This window comes from Ornithorhynchus anatinus, chromosome 10 (genome assembly GCF_004115215.2).
Source record: "Ornithorhynchus anatinus isolate Pmale09 chromosome 10, mOrnAna1.pri.v4, whole genome shotgun sequence".
In the NCBI taxonomy this organism is placed as follows: domain Eukaryota; kingdom Metazoa; phylum Chordata; class Mammalia; order Monotremata; family Ornithorhynchidae; genus Ornithorhynchus; species Ornithorhynchus anatinus.
Window position 1 is genome coordinate 52694319 of NC_041737.1, and position 18185 is coordinate 52712503.

General features: G+C 60.0%; 2 protein-coding genes across 2 annotated transcripts; one reads left to right on the forward strand and one right to left on the reverse strand.

The window, feature by feature from the left end:
* Positions 1 to 1357: 1357 nt before the first annotated feature.
* On the forward strand, positions 1358 to 7796 carry LENG1 (leukocyte receptor cluster member 1). Its single transcript, XM_029073808.2, has 4 exons — positions 1358 to 1601; positions 6830 to 7021; positions 7157 to 7410; positions 7568 to 7796. Exons 1-4 carry the CDS (start codon positions 1470 to 1472, stop codon positions 7779 to 7781), a joined length of 792 nt encoding a protein of 263 aa, XP_028929641.1. The 5' UTR covers positions 1358 to 1469; the 3' UTR covers positions 7782 to 7796.
* Positions 7797 to 7869: 73 nt separating this feature from the next.
* CNOT3 (CCR4-NOT transcription complex subunit 3) lies at positions 7870 to 17594 on the reverse strand. Its single transcript, XM_029074153.2, has 18 exons — positions 17420 to 17594; positions 17249 to 17320; positions 15702 to 15769; positions 15474 to 15548; positions 14744 to 14833; positions 14351 to 14479; positions 13733 to 13828; positions 13422 to 13641; positions 13125 to 13258; positions 12883 to 12939; positions 12389 to 12698; positions 12169 to 12292; positions 11220 to 11412; positions 10445 to 10544; positions 10127 to 10325; positions 9874 to 10006; positions 9082 to 9207; positions 7870 to 8279 (listed from the first exon to the last, which is right to left on the reverse strand). Exons 2-18 carry the CDS (start codon positions 17271 to 17273, stop codon positions 8181 to 8183), a joined length of 2178 nt encoding a protein of 725 aa, XP_028929986.1. The 5' UTR covers positions 17274 to 17320; positions 17420 to 17594; the 3' UTR covers positions 7870 to 8180.
* Between the last annotated feature and the right edge of the window lie 591 nt (positions 17595 to 18185).

Here is an 18185-nt window from a genome sequence, read left to right on the forward strand (position 1 = left end):
CCACCTAGTAAGCGCTCAATAAATACGACTGAATGAATGAACGAAAGTTGGTGGGCTCCACCCCACAGCCAGCTGCATTGCTGAGGAAGGAAGCAGAGAAGCAGCAGTGTGGCTTAATGGAAAGAGCACTGGCTTGAGAGTCAGAGGACGTGGGTTCGAATCCCAGCTCTGCCACTTGTCGGCTGTGTGACCTCGGGTGGGCCACTTAACATCTCTGTACCTCAGTTACCTCATTTGGAAAATAGGGATTAATAATAATAATGTTGGTATTTGTTAACCGCTTACTATGGGCCGAGCACTGTTCTAAGCAGTAGGGTAGATACAGGGTTATCAGGCTCCCAGTCTTCATCCCCATTTTCCAGATAAAGTAACTGAGGCACAGAGAAGTGAAGTGACCTGCCCAGCCATGCAGCAGACAAGTGGCAGAGTAGGGATTAGAACCCACGACCTCTGACTCCTAAACCCGGGCTCTTTCCACTGAGCCTCGCTGCTTCTGATTAAGGCAGTGAGCCCCACGTGGGACAACTCCATTACTCTGTTATCTCCCCCAGTGCTCAGAACAGTGCTTGGCACATAGTAAGCGCTTAACAAATACCAACATTATTATTATTATTATTATTAAAGGAAGAGGCTCGAGTCCCCGTTCCTTCTGACCAATGAAAAGACGAACATGGAAGCAGCGTGGCTCAGTGGAAAGAGCCCGGGCTTGGGAGTCAGAGGTCATGGGTTCGAATCCCCGCTCTGCCACTTGTCAGCTGTGGGACTGTGGGCAAGTCACTTCACTTCTCTGGGCCTCAGTTACCCCATCTGTAAAATGGGGATGAAGACTGGGAGCCCCACGTGGGACAACCTGATGACCCTGTATCTCCCCCAGCGCTTAGAACAGTGTTCTGCACATAGGAAGCGCTTAACAAATACCAACATTATTATTATTATTCTCTGGGCCTCAGTTCCCTCATCTGTCAAATGGGGATGGAGACTGTGAGCCTCACGTGGGACAACCTGATAACCCTGTATCTCCCCCAGCGCTTAGAACAGTGCTCTGCACATAGGAAGCGCTTAACAAATACCAACATTATTACCAACTAGAGGCGGGTGGGCGGGGCGATTGGGACTAGAGGAAGTGTAGCCAATCAGGAGCGGCCCCCGTTGAGAGCCGCCAATCAAAAGGAAGGGGCGGGGCCGAGGCGAAGGGCGGGACCTGTCCTGAATGATTGACAGGCCAGACGCTGCCGGGTGGCCAATAGGCGGCGAACGGGAGCCAACCAGCCAATCAGGACCCGAGACACTGAGGAAAGCGCAGAGCCGACGTTGATTGGTGGGGCCCCGAGGCGAAGCAGGGCGGAAGGGGCCCGCGGGGAGGCGGGGCTGCAGCCAATCGGAGTCGTCAAGAGGCGGCGCCTGGACCAATCAGGCCCGGGGGGAGGCGGGACACTCACGCGGAACCCAAAGGCCGAGCGGTCGTCGCCATGAACATCCTCCCCAAGAAGAGCTGGCACGTTCGCAACAAGGACAATGTGGCCCGGGTGCGGCGGGACGAGGCTCAGGCCCGGGAGGAGGAGCGCGAGCGGGAGCGCCGGGCGCTTCTGGCCCAGCAGGAAGTGAGTGTGCGCATGCTCGGGGGGCGGTGCTCCCCCTGCACGTGACGGGGGACGGCAGGAGTGCGCATGCGCGGAGGGGCGCGGGCCGGGGGGGGGGGGAAGGGAATCACCTCCTCCTGGGCTCTACCATTGTGCAAAGCAGAAGGGGGGGGCCGAGTTGGTCGCCTTCACCTCCCCCAATAACGACAATCATAATGATGCTATTGACTAAGCGCTTATTATGTGCCAGGCACTGTACTAAGCGCTGGGGCGGGTACGAGCAGATCGGGCTGGACACAGTCCCTGCCCCGCATAATGATACCAATAACAACGATGGCATTTGTTAAGCGCTTACTGTGTGCCAAGCACTGTTCTAAGCGCTGCGGGGAGGTACCAGGTAATCAGGTTGCCCCACGTGGGGCTCACAGTCTTCATCCCCATTTTCCAGATGAGTTGACTGAGGCCCATAGTCATGATAATAATAATGATGGTATTTAAGCGCTTACTACGTGCCGTGCACTGTACTAAGCGCTGGGGCGGGTACCAGGTAATCAGGTTGCCCCACGTGGAGCTCACAGTCTTAGTCCCCATTTTACAGATGAGGTCACTGAGGCCCATAATAATAATAATGATGGTGTTTAAGCGCTTACTATGCGCCAGGCACTGTACTAAGCGCTGGGTTGGGTACGAGCTGATCGGGTTGGACACAGTCCCTGCCCCGCATAATGATAATAATAATGATGATGATGAGGGCATTTGTTAAGCGCTTACTGTGTGCCAAGCACTGTTCTAAGCGCTGGGGCGGGTACCGGGTAATCAGGTTGCCCCACGTGGGGCTCACAGCCTTAATCCCCATTTTACAGATGGGGCCCATAATAATAACAATAATGATGGTGTTTAAGCACTTACTGTGTGCTGGGGTGGGTACAAGCAAATCAGGTTGGACACAGTCCTTGTCCCGAATAACGATAGTAATAACGATGGTATTTGTTAAGCACTTACTATTTGCCAGGCACTATACTAAGCGCTGGGGTGGGTACGAGCAAATAGGGTTGGACACAGTCCCAGTCCCCCATAATAATAATAATGATGGTGTTTGTTAAGCCTTTACGATGTACCAGGTACTGTACTAAGCACTGGGGTGGGTACAGAGAAGCAGCGTGGCTCAGTGGAAAGAGCATGGGCTTGGGAGCCAGAGGTCATGGGTTCGAATCCCAGCTCTGCCACTTGTCAGCTGTGTGGCTGTGGGCAAGTCACTTAACTTCTCTGTGCCTCAGTTACCTCATCTGTAAAATGGGGCTGAAGATTGTGAGCCTCATGTGGGACAACCTGATTACCTTGTATACCCCAGCGCTTAGAACAGTGCTCTGCACATAGTAAGCGCTTAACAAATACCAACATTATTATTATTATTATTACAAGCAGATCGGGTTGGACACGGTCCCTGTCCCACATAATTTAATTATGGTATTTGTTATGCGCTCACTATGTGTCAGGCACTGTATTAAAGGCTGATGTGGGTAGAAGCAAATCAGGTTGGACACAGTCCCTGTCCCACGTGGGGCTCACAGTCTTCATCCCCATTTTACAGATGAGGTCACTGAGGCCCAGAGAAGTGAATAATAATAATGTTGGTATTTGTTAAGCGCTTACTATGTGCAGAGCACTGTTCTAAGCACTGGGGTAGACACAGGGGAATCAGGTTGTCCCACATGGGGCTCACAGTCTTAATCCCCATTTTACAGATGAGGTGACTGAGGCACAGAGAAGTGAAGTGACTTGCCCACAGTCACACAGCTGACAAGTGGCAGAGCCGGGAGTCGAACCCATGACCTCCGATTCCGAAGCCCACGCTCTTTTCACTGAGCCACACTGCTTGGCTTGCCCGTGGTCACAAGCAGACAAGGGGTGGAGGCGGAATTAGAACCCATGACCTTCTGGCTCCTAGGTCCGGGCTCTCTCCACTGAGCCACAATTCCTGCCTCCCCTTCAGGCACCTCATGGCTCAACAAACAACAACAATTGTGATTTTTGTTAGGCATTTCCTATGGGAAGCAGCGGGGCCCAGTGGATACAGCCCAGGCCTGGGAGTCAGAAGGATCCGGGTTCTGATCCCAGCTCTGCCGTTTGTCTGCTGTGTGACCTTGGGCAAGTCACTTTATTTCTCCTGGCCTCAGTTACCTCGTCTGTAAAATGAGGATTAAGTCTGTGAGCCCATTCTGGGCCAGGGACTGTGTCCAACTCCATTACCTTGAGAAGCAGCATGGCTCGGTGGAAAGAGCCCGGGCTTGGGAGTCAGAGATCATGGGTTCGAATTCTGGCTCTGCCACTTGTCAGCTGTGTGAATGTGGGCAAGTCACTTCACTTCTCTGTGCCTCAGTTACCTCATCTGTAAAATGGGGATGAAGACTGTGAGCCTCACGTGGGACAACCTGATGACCCTGTATCTCCCCCAGCGCTTAGAACAGTGCTCTGCACATAGTAAGCGCATAACAAATACCAACATTATTATTGGGAGTCATAGGTCACGGGTTCGAATTCCAGCTCTGCCACTGTGTGGCAGCTCTGTGACTGTGGGCAAGTCACTTCACTTCTCACTTCTCTGGGCCTCAGTTCCCTCACCTGTAAAATGGGGATGAAGACTGTGAGCCTCATGTGGGACAACCCTATTACCCTGTGTCTACCCCAGCGCTTAGAACAGTGCTGTGCACATAGTAAGCGCTGAACAAAGACCAACAGTATTCTTATGGAGCGTTTACTGTGCGCAGAGCACTGTACTGAGCTCTTGGGAGAGTACCACATTCCAGAGTTGGTAGACACGTTTCCTGGATCTCGATTCTGTCGTCGAAACCTTTCACGATCTTGTGGTTCATTCAATAGTATTGATTGAGCGCTTACTATGTGCAAAGCACTGTACTAAGCGCTTGGAATGAACAAGTGGGCAACAGATAGAGACAGTCCCTGCCATTTGACGGGCTTACGGTCTAATCGGGGGAGACGGGCAGACAAGAACAATGGCAATAAATAGAGTCAAGGGGAAGAACATCTCGTAAAAACAATGTGGGTCAGGAGCAGGAGGGGAAAGAAAACCATCAGTGCAAGGGGGTCACACCAGTAGGGGTCTACTACAACCCAGCCCTCACACTTCGCCTTAATAATAATGTTAATAATGTTGGTATTTGTTAAGCGCTTACTATGTGCAGAGCACTGTTCTAAGTGCTAGGGTAGATACAGGGGAATCAGGTTGTCCCCCGAGAGGCTCACAGGTAATCCCCATTTCCAGACGAGGGAACTGAGGCCCAGAGAAGTGAAGTGACTTGCCCACAGGCACACAGCTGACAAGTGGCAGAGCAGGGATTCGAACCCAGGACCTCTGACTCCCAAGCCCGGGCTCTTTCCACTGAGCCACGCTGCCTGTCTATGGACATGAGGGCGAGGGGGCTGGGAGAGGGGAGGAATAAAGGGAGCAAGTCGGGGTGATGCAGAAGGGAGTGGGAGAGGAGGGCTTAATCAGGGAAGGCCTCTCGGAGGAGATGGGCCTTCGATAAGGCTTTGAAAGCGGGGAGAGTCATTGTTGGCTAGGAGGAGGGGAGGCCTGCTAGGCCAGAGGCAGGATGTGGGCCTGAGGAGAGAGAGACGAGATCGAGGTACCGTGAGAAAAGCAGCGTGGCTCAGTGGAAAGAGCCCGGGCTTGGGAGTTATCTGTTATTTATATTAATGTCTGTCTCCCCCTCTGAATGGGAAGCTGTTGTGGGCAGGGCAGTCTGTTATACCGTTAGTTTTCTCGCCCAAGCGCCTAGTTAGGTGCACTGCACACGGTAAGCGCTCAATAAATAGGATCGACCGACATACATCCCTAACCAACCCCCTGGGCCTCCCCGCCAACGTGGTGACTCCGTGCCCTCTTTCTAAGGAGGATCAGTGCCAGGTTCCTTCCCCACCGGCGAGCTAGAAGGGCCTCCCAAGGGCAGGAGTTGGGAGTCGGAAGGACCTGGGTTCTAATCCCGACTCTGCCACTTTGCTGTGTGACCTTGGGCAAGTCACTTCTCTGGGCCTCCGTCCCCTCATCGGAACGGGGATCGACTGCGCCCCCCATGTGGGACACAGACTGCGCCCACTAATATTAGTTTATATCGATCCCAGCCTTAGAAGGGTGCCTGGTACATAGGAAGTGCTTAACAAATGCCCTCAGAAAAGCAGAAAAAGAGAGCTCGTTACGCAGCAGGGAATGTGTCTACCAGCTCTGTTATATTGTACGGCCCTAAGTGCTCAGTGCGGCGCTCTGCACACGGTAAGCGCTCAATACATACCACTGATTGAGAGCCCTTGAAGTAATACGTGCCATCCCCTTTGTCTCTCAACTCGGTAGTATTTTAGTATTTACGCCGTAAGCCCCACAGCACTTACGAGAGTGCTGAGAGGCAGCGTGGCTCAGTGGCCAGAGCCCGGGCTTGGGAGTCCGAGGTCGTGGGTTCTAATCCCGGCTCCGCCGCTTGTCAGCTGTGGGACCCGGGGCAAGGCATTTCGCTTCTCTGGGCCTCAGTTACCTCATCTGGAAAATGGGGATGAAGACTGGGAGCCCCACATGGGGTAACCGGATAAACTTGTATCCCCCTCAGTGCTTAGAACAGTGCTTGGCACATAGTAAGCGCTTAACAAATGCCATCGTTATTATTTAAGTGACTTGCCCAAAGTCACACGCCAGACAAGTGGAGGCGCCAGGGTTAGAACCCGTGACCTTCTGACTCCCAGTGCTCTATCTACTACATCACGCTGCTTCTCTAGTATGTTGTACTCTCCCAAGGGCTAGGCCCCCAGTAAGCGCTCAATAAATACCATCGATTGATTGCTCTGTGCAGATAACACCAGGAGACCTGTGTGGAATAAGGGCTGTCAGATTTGATTATCCTTTATCAACCCCCTCCCCCCCAACCCAGCTGGCACAAGTGCTTACTACAGTGCTGTGCACACAGTAACCACTCCCCCGATACCATCGACGGGTGGTTAGAATGACCGAAATTACTAGTATCTACCCTTTGCCCACAAAGCCTTCTGGTACCGCTCAGCTCACAAGTGGGGCTGACTGACCTTGGCCAACTGCATTTATTGAACGCTTACTTTGTGCAGAGCACCGTACTAAGCGGGAGAGTGAGCAACAGCAGACCCGATTCCCCGCCCGCAACCAGCTTCGAGTTCGGAAGGAGGGCTAAGGGAGCTGTTCACCCACCACGTTTGTTTCCCCGATCCAGGCCCGCACTGACTTCCTGCGGAAGAAGGCCCGGAGGGAGCTGCCGGGGGGAGAGGCCGGAGGGGCCGCCTCCCCGGGGCGAGAGGTGGTGCCGCGGGACCCCGGCCACGTGGACCTGTTTCGGGGGCTGGAGGACGGGCGGGGGGCGCTGAGCGGCAACAAGGAGCACGAGGAGGAAAAGCGACAGGAGAAGGTCGGTGCGAGCTGCTGCTCCCCCTCTTCCATCCCACCCCCGCCAACCTCCGAACCCCGCTTGGGTGGTGGGCGGCTCCGAGGAGCTCCTGCGACAACCAAGCGCCGATCCGCTCTCTTTTCCACCTGTCCCTAGGAGCGGCAAGAAAAGGCCCTGGGGCTGCTGACCTACCTGGGCCAGAGCGCAGCCGAGGCCCAGACCAACCCACCTTGGTACCAGCGGCCCCCGGAGCGCGGGGGGACCGGGCCCGGCCCCCAGGAGGAGAAGCTCAAGGGGCGGCTGGATCCGCTGCGGGAGCTGGAGCGGCAGCTGCGCAAGAAGAAAGGCGGCAGCGGGGAGAAGCGGAAGCGGGAGCCAGACAGGAAGGGGTCCTCGGGGCTGCTGCAGGGGTGAGCAGGACGGGGGGGAAGAGGAGGAGGGGGCTGCGGGAGTGGCGGTTGCAAAGAGAAAGCGTCCTTAGGCTCCGACGGAAGAGGGAGGGGTGAGGAAAGACAGCATGGGATAGAGCAGAGGCCTGCCCATCTGACCCCCTCCGCCCCTCCCCAGCCCCTCATCCCTGGAACAACTGCGGGCCGAGCGGCTGAAGCGGGAAGCGGCCGAACGGGTCCGGGCCGAGGCGCTGCTGGCCGGGGGCGGACAGGGCCGGCAGGCGCGGGAGCAGGACGAGGAGCCGGACGAGAGGCGGAGACGCTACAACTCCCAGTTCCACCCGGAGCTGGCCCGGCCTCCGCGCGCCCACGACAGGGAACCCCGGCGCTGACGTCCGCCCGCCGCTCCCGAGACCTCCCGCCCCCCCCCCCCCCCCCCCAGCCCGGTCCAACCCGGCGCGTCGGCACAAAGACACGGGGTGGGGGTCTGCGTGCTGGCCGCGCGGCTCGGAAGACGTCGTATAAAACTATTTATTCATAAATATTTTCCAAAATGAAAATAGGTTTTACGAAAATCGCCCCTCCTCCCTGAGAGGAGGAGGGGGCCAGGAGGGGGGGAGCCTGGCTTCCCTCAGGGTCCCCCCCACCCCCTGGGCGCGAGGGAGAGATGACAAGGGGGAGGGGAGGGGAGGCGGGAGCCAGGCAGAAGGGCCCCCTCTCCCAGGGCCCTGACCTAGAGGGCGGCATGCGGGCCAGGGGCCGGGGTCAAGGGCAGCGCCGTTCGCTGCGGGTCACTGCAGGTCCCGGTCTTCCAGGTATCTGTATTCAAAGGTGAAGCCTTCCTTCTTGCGCTGCCCCCACTTTTCGTAATCAAAGTAGATGTAGGTGCCCTGGGGTGGGGGGAGAGCGGGGGCAGGTGAGGGGGCGAGGGGACCAACGGGGACCGCACACGGGACCGGGACCCGCCCCCGCTGAGGCGAGAAGCGGGAGGGAGTTGGCTCGGGACGCCCCGAGCCCGTGGCGGTTGGCGTGGACCGGCCGTGGGCCGAAGCCATCGGGGCTTTAGAAAGGCCGACGGCGACTGCTGGGAGGGGGGGGGGGGGGCGGCGGGGGAGGCGCCGGCCGCAACGGGGAAGGCCAAGAGAGGGGTCGGGGAGGGCGCTGGTTTTGGGGAAACGGCAGGGGGGTCTGGGGTTGGGCGGCCGGGCCCGTCAGCCCCTGGAGGCTTGCAAGGGGAGGTGGGGTGTTTGCGTCCCCGTCCCCCCGTTTCCCGACGGCGTGGGGAAGCAGGGTTCTTCCAGAACAGCCACCGACGCACACATCGGATAAGGGACGGGGAGACGGAGCCCCCCTGGCAATCGCGGGGGAGCGGGGGGCAAGATTCCGGAAGAAGCGGAAGCTGAGGTGAGGGCGAGGGGATAGGGAATCGCGGCACCCTCCCCGTTCCCCACCGGGCCTGGGGCGGAATCACTGGACGATCCCGGCGGGAGCGGAGTGGACGGGGGGAGCGCCTGCGTGACGCCTCCCCTGTGACCCCCGGCTTTGTTTCCGGGACGTAATGACGAACGAGCGGCGCCGTGTGGGTGTGGAGATGTGAAAACGGCAGCCGGAGGGCAGTCGGGGGACGGGAGGCGGCCCGGCCAGCGGAAGGGAAGGGAGGGGACCCCAGGTCCACGTCCATGTCCCTCTCACCTGCTCAAATTCGTCCGTGATCGTCTTGGGCTCCTCGTGTCTCTGGAACCACATCATGTACTTGGTGTGGAAGCGCCACGACTGTTTCTTCAGAGCTTTAGCTGCCAGGTACTGGGCCTTGGTGCCCTGGGGAGACAGGGAAGGGCCGTGGTGTCACAGCGTCCCGGGGCCCCGGGCGGGGGGGGAGTGGGCACCAGGGACCTGGCCAGGCCCCCCCCCCCCAGGGGGTGAGGGGGGAGAAGGGGGTGGAGAGTGTTGCTGGGGCCGGAAGGCGGGGCCGCTCAACCTCTGCCGACTGAGGGGGCTTGAGGGGTCCCAGAGGCGGAGGGGGAACGGCGTGGAGAAAGGGGGCTCGGGGCGGGGGCCGGAGGAACTGGAACGAGCCAGTTTCCAACGTGTAACCTACGGAGGGCCGGTCGGGTGGGGTGGCACGAAGGGGGCTATTCCACAAGGAGAGATCCTCGGAAGGTTCTCCTGGGGAACCGCGAGGAGCGGGGAGAGGGTCCAGGGCGTGCGTAGGACGGAACCGACGGGGAGAGGCCGAGGAAAGGCCCCGAGAGACTAGGATGCGGAAGGGGGCGGGGGGAAACCCTGGGACCGCACCCCCGACGCCCGCCGTGAGGGGCGGGGGGCAGTGAGGGATGCGTGTGGGAGAGGGGAGGGGGGGGGCGGGGCCCGGCGGCCGCAGTGGTCACCCACCTCGCCCCTCCAGCCCGAGGGGACGGCGGCGGTGGCGGCGATGCAGGGAGGCACGCCCGAGAGCTCGAGCCTGCACCAGGGACCCTTCTGTACCTCCAGATAGTAGAAGATGAAGAACAGGGTCTCGGTCGACAGGCGCTGGTAGAACTCCACGGTGTCCGAGTGGGGCGGCGGCATCTGGTGATGGTATGGGGGGGTGGGGCAGGGGTTCCGAGGGAGGTACTGCCTGCAGGGGGGAGAGGAGCGGGGAGGGGCCGCGGTGAGGGGCTGGGCCGGCACAGCCCCCTCCCCTTTCCCCCCCTCCCATTCCTCCCCCTCAGGGGTCTCCGGGCGCCCGGGCTCTCACCGGATCCGCTCCGAGTCGGACGGGTGGGGCATGTGGTGCCAGGCGGCCTCCTCCATGGCCTGCTGGTACAGCTGCTCCTTCGTCAGGGGCACGGGCCCCAGCGGGCACACGCCGAGCGACAGGGGGATGTTCACCTCCGACAGCTGCAAGGGGGGCTGGGTAGAGGCCGGGGGCGCCGCCGTGGTGCTCAGGATGATGTCTGGGGGGGGACGGGGGCGGGCCCGGGGAGCCCGTGTTACCGACTGGGCTCGGTGCCCCGGCTCTCCCTTCTGCTCCCCTTCTCTCGCCGCCCCCCGCCACCCCGGCGCTCTCGCTCACCCCTCTCTGCTAGGTGCAGGGCCGGGACCGGATCCTCGATGCCCGACCCTATGGCCGCCCGCTCTGCCATCGACTTCAGGCTACTCAAGGGCTCGGGGGCCTGCGGAAGACAAGGAAGATCTGGGGCTCAGAGGGCACCCCAACCTAGCAGAGGAGGGGAAAACGGGCACGGTCCCAGGTTGACTGCCTCCCTCCAAAGAATAAGGAGGGGACGGAGGGAGAGGGGAGGAGCTCAAAGCAGAGGGTGATCATACCATTCCCTCAACTCCCTTGTGCATTTATCTGTTTGCTACCCCTTTTTCTGTCTGCCTGGACTTCTCTGGATTCTCTCTCCCAGCGCCCTAATGACCGCACCTTCAGGATTCCTACCAGAAAGGCGGTGTGGCCCGCTGGAAAGAATACGGCGGGGGGGACTGGGAGTGGGGAGTTCTGGGGTTCAAATCCCAGCTCTGCCCCTTGCCCGCCGGGTGACCCTGGGCAAGTCACTTAACCTCTCTGGGCCCCAGGCCCCCGCTCTCCCGGGTCGCCAGCCCCGGAGGGGACGGGACAGGGGCCGGATCGGCTCCGATCACGCCACGCGCCTACCCTGGCGTTCAACCCAGCACTTGGCGGTAAAGACAGAACACACGAGTATTTGGCTGGCACCCGTCTTCCCCGTGAGGATGTCAAGCTCCCCGGGGGCTTCCTGACGGAGCGCCGCCCACGGCAGGGGCTCAGCCCCTACTACTGCCGATGCCCGGGCGAGAGGGGGCCGGCGAGGCTGGACGCGGCTCACCTTGCTGTCGGGGGCAGCGCTGAACTGCGGGGGGCCGTTGAGGTTCGTAGAGGCCTTGGGTTCGCTGAAGCTGGGGGTGGGCGAGCTGGGTGGGTTGACGGGCAGGGGCACCAGCAGGCTGGGCCCTCCCGCGCTCACACCGGCACCTCCGCCCCCTCCGCCCCCAGCTGGGGCCACCCCGCCTGCCTCCTTCCTGTGGGGAAGGGCAGAGAAGAGATGGGTGGTCAACAGCGGCTGGAGGGAAGGAGGGGAGACCGACAAAGAGGAAGGGGCTCCGGGGAGGACTCAATGAGGGGGAGGTTGAGGGCATTCTGGAGGACTGTTCCACCGGGAGGATGAGGGGGGCATTCCACTTCGTTCCCCTAATGCTGACCTTCCCACGGGGCCTCCATCTCGCCGCCGACCCCTAGCCACATCCTGACTCTGGCCTGCAACGCCCTCCCGCCTCAAATCCGACAATGATTCTCCCCAGCTTCAAAGCCCTATTAAAGGCCCATCTCCTCCGAGAGGCCTTCCCTAAGCTGCCCCTTTCCTCTTTTCCCACTCCCTTCCTCATCGCCCTGACTTGCTCCCTTGGTTCTTCCACGACACTTATACGCACATCTGTCATTTATTTGTATTGACGGCTGTCTCCCCACCTCTAGACTGTTCGCTCACTGTGGGCAGGGAATTTGTTAATTATTGTATCGTACTCTCCCAAGAGCCCGGTACGGTGCTCTGCACACGGTAAACGCTCTGTAAGTACGACTGACTGACTGACTGAAGTCCAGAGGACTGAACCAAAGGGAGGTTGTGGGGGAGGATTGTACTAACGGGAGTCACACTCCAGGGAATTGTACCAACGGGATAATAACAGGAGGCTTTTTGGAACATTCTGACGGGAAGGATGGGGAGGTCCGCCTCCCTTTCGGGGCTTCGACTCGTGTCGGTGGGGCGGGCGGAGACTCACGTGGCATTTGGCGGGGGGTTGTGGGGGCCAGTCAGGGGGCCCAGCGCTTGGCCGCTATTGCTCCCTCCGCCGCTGCTACTGAGGACCGCGTCTGCCGTGCTGTCCGCCACCACCGAGCTGTAACCTGGTGGGGGGTGGGGGGGTCAGGCCCGGCTGGAGGCCTCCCGGCCCTCCCCGTCCCTATGCTCCCCCCGCCCGCCGCCCTGCTTCCCCAACTCACTGGTGGCCCCGTTTTGCTTGGCGCCGCCGCCAGGCTGGACGCTGGGGGGTCGGGGCTGGACGGAGCCCGCGCTGGGGGCCGGAGGGGCCACGGCCTGGGCGTAGGGGGTGGGGGTGCCGGCGCTGTGGCCCGGGGCCGGGTTGGCCTTGGGGCCCGGCGCCCCGGAGGGGGCGGGGGCCCCGTTGCTGCCCGGTCCGTTGCCCAGGGCGGGGGCGGCGGGGGTGGGGCCGGGCGGGTAGCTGGGTGGCACAGCTGGGGACTGCGGGTGGTGGTTGCTGTGGACGGGCTTGGAGCCGTTCTTGGCCGGAGACTGAGAGGGAGGGAAGGGGGGGCGGGAGGGAGGGAGGGAGGAGGGAAAGAAAGAGGATCAGGACCCCGAGGCCCTGCCCCCTTCGGAGACTCGGCCCCTCTCGGGGCCCCGATCCTGGCCTCTTCCCCTGTCCCCGCCCAACGCCGCCCTCAGGGACCAAACACCCTTCTCCCCAGGCTCCCACCTGGCTCACTTCACTGTCCGTCGACCGGCCCCTCTTCTTATCGTCTTCGGAGTTTTCCTGGCAGCGGTGACGGAGGCAGGGGAGGGAGGGCGGACAAGGGGACGGTCAGACGTGCCTTCCCTCGGACCCCGTTCCCTTCAGAACCCCAGAATCCTAACCCTCAGGCTCCGGCCCCCCTTTTCTCCCTTCCGCAGCCCCCAGCTCCCCTCCGCGCCCTCGGGGTCCAGCCCCGTCAGGCTCACCGTGGTGCAGTTGGCAGGGCTGGGGGGGATGGGGGAGCTGGAGGTAGTGGAGGTGGGCGTGCTGCTTGATTGGTTGAAGATCTCATCCTCCATGTGGCTGTGGCTTGGGGGGGAGGTGGCGACCAGCGCCTGTGCTGGGGTGGGGGGAGGAGGCCGCGGCAGGAGGACGGGGTCAATCCGGGGCCCCGGGCGCCGCCCCCGGCGACTCCCGGTCCCTTCACGGCTCCGAAGACCCCCGGCCCCCGGCTCCCCTCCCCGCCGGCAGCCCCGTCCCCCCATCGTCCCCCCGGCTCTTACGAATGTCCTCGAGGTCGAGGTCGTCGTAGAGGAACTCGTTCTCCTCGAAGTCGGGGTCCTGGGAGGAGTCCACGTAGTACTCCACGTCGTCCTTGATCTTGCGGATCGAGTCGACGAGGATGGAGTCGTTGTCCAGCATGCGCAGGATGGTCTCCAGCATTCGCACGTGGTAGCGGTGCTTCTCGATGTGCCGCTTCAGCCCCTCGATCCGGTCCTGCTTCTGTTGGTCCCAAGGGGCGCGGGCTCAGACATCGGGCAGCCGGGGCCCCCCGCCTTCCTCCCCGGCCCCCCAACCCCCCGGCCCCGCTCACATCCTTGTCCCCCTTCTTCTTGCGGGTCTGCACGGACAGCGACTCCACTTCGCTTTCAAACTGGTCCACCTGCATGTTGAGGGTGTCGATGGTGTTCTGGAGGGAGGAAGGGCCCATGAGGAGAGAGGCGCCCGGGGTTCCAACACGCCTCGGCTTGTCGCCTCGCTCTCAATCGCTCATATTTGTCTGTTTATTGTTATACTGTATTCTCCCAGGCGCTCAGTACAGGGCTCTGCCACGTAAGCGCTCAACAAATTCAACTGAACGAATACCAAGCCCTTGGGAGAGGACAACACAACAGACACAGTCCCTACCCATAAGGAGCTTACAGTCTAGAGAGACAAACACTAACATAAGTAAGTGGATTTCGGCTACGTATGTGAGTACCGTGGGGGCGGTGAGTTAAGGAAGCAAGTCAGGGCGACGTAGAAGGGAGGGGAAGAAGAGGAAAGGAGGGTTTAATCAGGGAAGGCCTCTTGGAGGGGACGGGCCTTTGACAAGGCTCCGAAAAGGGGGTGGTGAGTGACTGATATGAAGAGGAAGGGCGTTCCGGGCCAGAGGCGGGTCGTGGGCGAGAGGTCGGCGGACAGACGAGACAGGCGACGCCTCCCCACTGACCGTGAGCCATTGGCCGACCTCTTCTTTCTCCTTCTGGGCAGGGTCCACCTTCTGGGCCAGCCCCAGCCCCTCCTTGCTGTACGCTTTGGTCTTGGTCTCCCGCTCCACCACCTTGAACCTCTCCATTTGCTGCAGGGGGACGGGGAGGGGAGCCAGAGGCAGGGAGAGAAGATGAGGAGGAGAGACCACGGGACCAGCCCGGGAACCGTTCTGCTCCCTGCTCACACGCTCAGGGCGGCGCCCTGCACCTTGCAGGGGTCCGATGAGATCTCCTGACCGATAACGCGACCCATGCCATCCTTCTCATGGAGTACTCGCACCCGCCACCGCCCCCCGCGAGTCCGGGGTCTGCGTCCCGCCCTCTGGAGGGGGGCCCAGGCCCTCGGGCCGTACCGTCTCAATGAGCTTGCGGTTGTCGATGAGCTGCCGTTTGTCCTTGATCTCATTGGAAGCCACCCATGTCTTGATCTGGTCCCTCAGTCGCTGGGGAGGGAGAAGCGGATGGAGGGTGGTCACCCCCTTCCTGCCCGACCCCGGTGGCCCTTCTCCTTTCACTCACTCATTCGGTTGTATTTACTTTACACCGTGAACCCGTTGTTGGGCAGAGATGGTCTCTGTTGCCCAACTGTCCGCTCCAAGCGCTTAGTCCAGTGCTGTGCCCATAGTAAGCGCTCAATAAATACTACTGAATCCCAGCTCTATCACTTAGCTGTGCCACCATAAGCAAGTCACTTAACTTCTCTGTGCCTCAGTTACCTCATCTGCAAAATGGCGATTAAGACTTTGAGCCTTGCGTGGGACAATCTGATTACCCTGTGTCTACTCCAGCTCTTAGAATGGTGCTCTGCACATAGTAAGCACTTAACTCCCAACAACATTATTATTACTATTAAAGGAATGTAGTCCAGTGCTCTGCCCAAAGTCAGTGCTCAAAAAATACTATTGAATGAGCACAGAGCACTGTACTAAGCGCTTGGAAAGTACAACTCAGCGACTGAGGCAATCCCTACCCAACAACGGGGCTCACAGTCCAGAAGTGGGGGGAGAGAAATGTCAAGACGAGTAAAGAGGCGGGGAAAGGGGATTTCCTTGGAAATCCAGGTGTCCCCTCCGTCTCCCTTACCTGGAGCTTCTTGATTTCCTTCTTCAGGTCTGCCTCATACTTCTCTTTCTGGTTGGCGTTGGCCGCATTGTGGAGCTGGGTGGAAAAGGATTCCGGGAGATGAGGGATCCGGGTGTCCCCCGTCCAGCGGGGAGGCAGCCCTTGGGGGACTCCAAGGCCTCCGGTCCCCCCGTCCCACCCTCCCTCCCTCCCTCCCTCCCGGACCCCCGCCGCCTCCCCGGTTTTCACCTTCTGCCAGATATCCTCAAACTGCTCGACGCCCTCGGACACTTTCTTGAGGCAGCGGTCGATCTCTCCTGGATGGAGCCAGAAAGGCACAGGTGAAAAAGGGGCAGAGGGGAGGCCAAGCGCTTAGTCCAGTGCTCTGCACATAGTAAGCGCTCCACTATTTTATTTTGTTAGGTGTCCATCCTCTTGATTCTATTTATCGTGATGATGTTTTGTCCGTCCGTCTTCCCCGATTAGACCGTGAGCCGTCATGGGGCCCAACTGTCCACTCCAAGCGCTTGGTCCAGTGCTCTGCACATAGTAAGCGCTCCATTATTTTATTTTGTTAATGAGGTGTCCATCCTCATGCTTCTATTTATCGTGATGACGTTGTCTTGTTTTTGTCCATCTGACTCCCTGCATTAGACCGTGAGCCGTCATGGGGCCGAATTGTCCACTCCAAGTGCTTGGTCCAGTGCTCTGCACCTAGTAAGCGCTCCATTATTTTATTAATGAGGTGTCCATCCCCTTCATTCTATTTATGATGATGTTGTCTTGTTTTTGTCCGTCTCCCCCGATTAGACCGTGAGCCGTCATGGGGCCGAATTGTTCATTCCAAGTGCTTAGTCCAGTGCTCGGCACATAGTAAGCGCTCCATTATTTTATTTTGTTAATGAGGTGTCCATCCTCTTGACTCTATTGTGATGATGGTGCTTTGTTTTTGTCCGTCTCCCCCGAATAGACCGTGAGCCGTCATGGGGCCGAATTGTCCACTCCAAGCGCTTGGTCCAGTGCTCTGCACATAGTAAGCGCTCCATTATTTTATTTTATTAATGAGGTGTCCATCTCCTTCATTCTATTATGACAATGTTGTCTTGTTTTTGTCTTTCTCCCCCAATCAGACCGTGCGCCCATCATGGGGCCGAACCGTCCATTCCAAGCGCTTAGTCCAGTTCGCTGCATCTAGTAAGCGCTCCATTATTTTATTAATGAGGTGTCCATCTCCTTCATACTATTATGACAATGTTGTCTTGTTTTTGTCTTTCTCCCCTGATTAGACCGTGAGCCGGTCATGGGGCCGAACTGTCCATTCCAAGCGCTTAGTCCAGTGCTCTGCACCTAGTAAGCGCTCCCTTATTTTATGAATGAGGTGTCCATCCCCTTTATTCTATTTATGATGATGATGATGTCCTGTTTTTGTCTTTCTCCCCCCCTTCGACCGTGCGCCCGTCATGGGGCCGAACTGTCCATTCCCAGCGCTTAGTCCAGTGCTCTGCACCTAGTAAGCGCTCCCTTATTTTACGAATGAGGTGTCCACCCCCTTCATTCTATTTATGATGATGATGATGTCTTGTTTTTGTCTTTCTAATAATACTAATGATGATGTCTTGTTTTTGTCGTCCCCTTCCCCCCCCATCAGACCGTCATGGGGCCCAAGTGTCCACTCCCAGCGCTTCGCCCAGTGCCGTGCACCTCGTAAGCGCCGAATAAAGAGGACGGCAGGCAGGCAGGCAGGCAGACAGGCAGGCAGGCAGGAAGGGTGTTGGGGGGGCCGGGGCGGTCCCCACCTTGAAGTTTGCGCTTGTCCGCCATGTTTCTGCCCTAAAGTGGAGCCGTCTTCATACTCCCGGAGCCGGACGCTGCGGAGAGAGAAGCGGAGGGGGCTGTGTGGCGGCCCGACGCGCTGGAAGGAGACGGCGGGGCGCTAGAGGAGGAGGCCCCCCCCCTCCCCCCCTCACCACAGGATCCGGCGGCGCCAGCCGGACGCCCGCGACGGCCCCGACGGGGACGGGGGACAGGGGACGCGGCCCCCCCCCCGCCTGGATGGCGACAGTCGGACCGACGAGGAGGCTCCGGCGCCTCCCGCGGCTTCGCTGGCTCGGCGGAAGCGGCCCCGGCCGGGTCCAAGATGGCGGCGGCGGCGGCGGCGGCGGCCTCCTCTCTGCTCCCTCTCTGGCCCCGCCCCGCCCGTCGTCCCGCCCCCCGCGCTGGGCTCCCTCGTCGCGATTGGCCCCCCGGCCCGCCGCTCCGAGCGGTCCCCCTCGGCCATTGGTCGGCTCCGGAGGGGCCCGCCCCCGCGCCGCGCCGATTGGACCGTCCCCCCGGCCGGCCTCGCCCTCCGCCTCAGCGATTGGCCGAGGCCGAAGCACAACACGGCGGCGAGGGGGGCTGTCCATCAAACCGCCACGGGCCGCCCGGGCTCCCGGCGGGAGGGGCGGGGCGTCCGCCAGGCGCCGAATCCTATTGGTCCGCGGCGCTGACGAGGCGGCGCTGCCCCGCGCTCATTGGAGAAGGCTGGAGGGGGGGCGGGACCGGAGGGGAGGGGCTCGATTCGGGCAGGCCTCATTGGCTAAGGATAAAATGGGGGGGAGGGCCGTCCTGCCGCGCCTGTCAATCAAGGAGAACGCTCATTCATTCATTCATTCATTCATCCATTCATCCATCCATCCATCCATCCATCCATCCATCCATCCATCCATCCATCCATCCATCCATCCATCCATC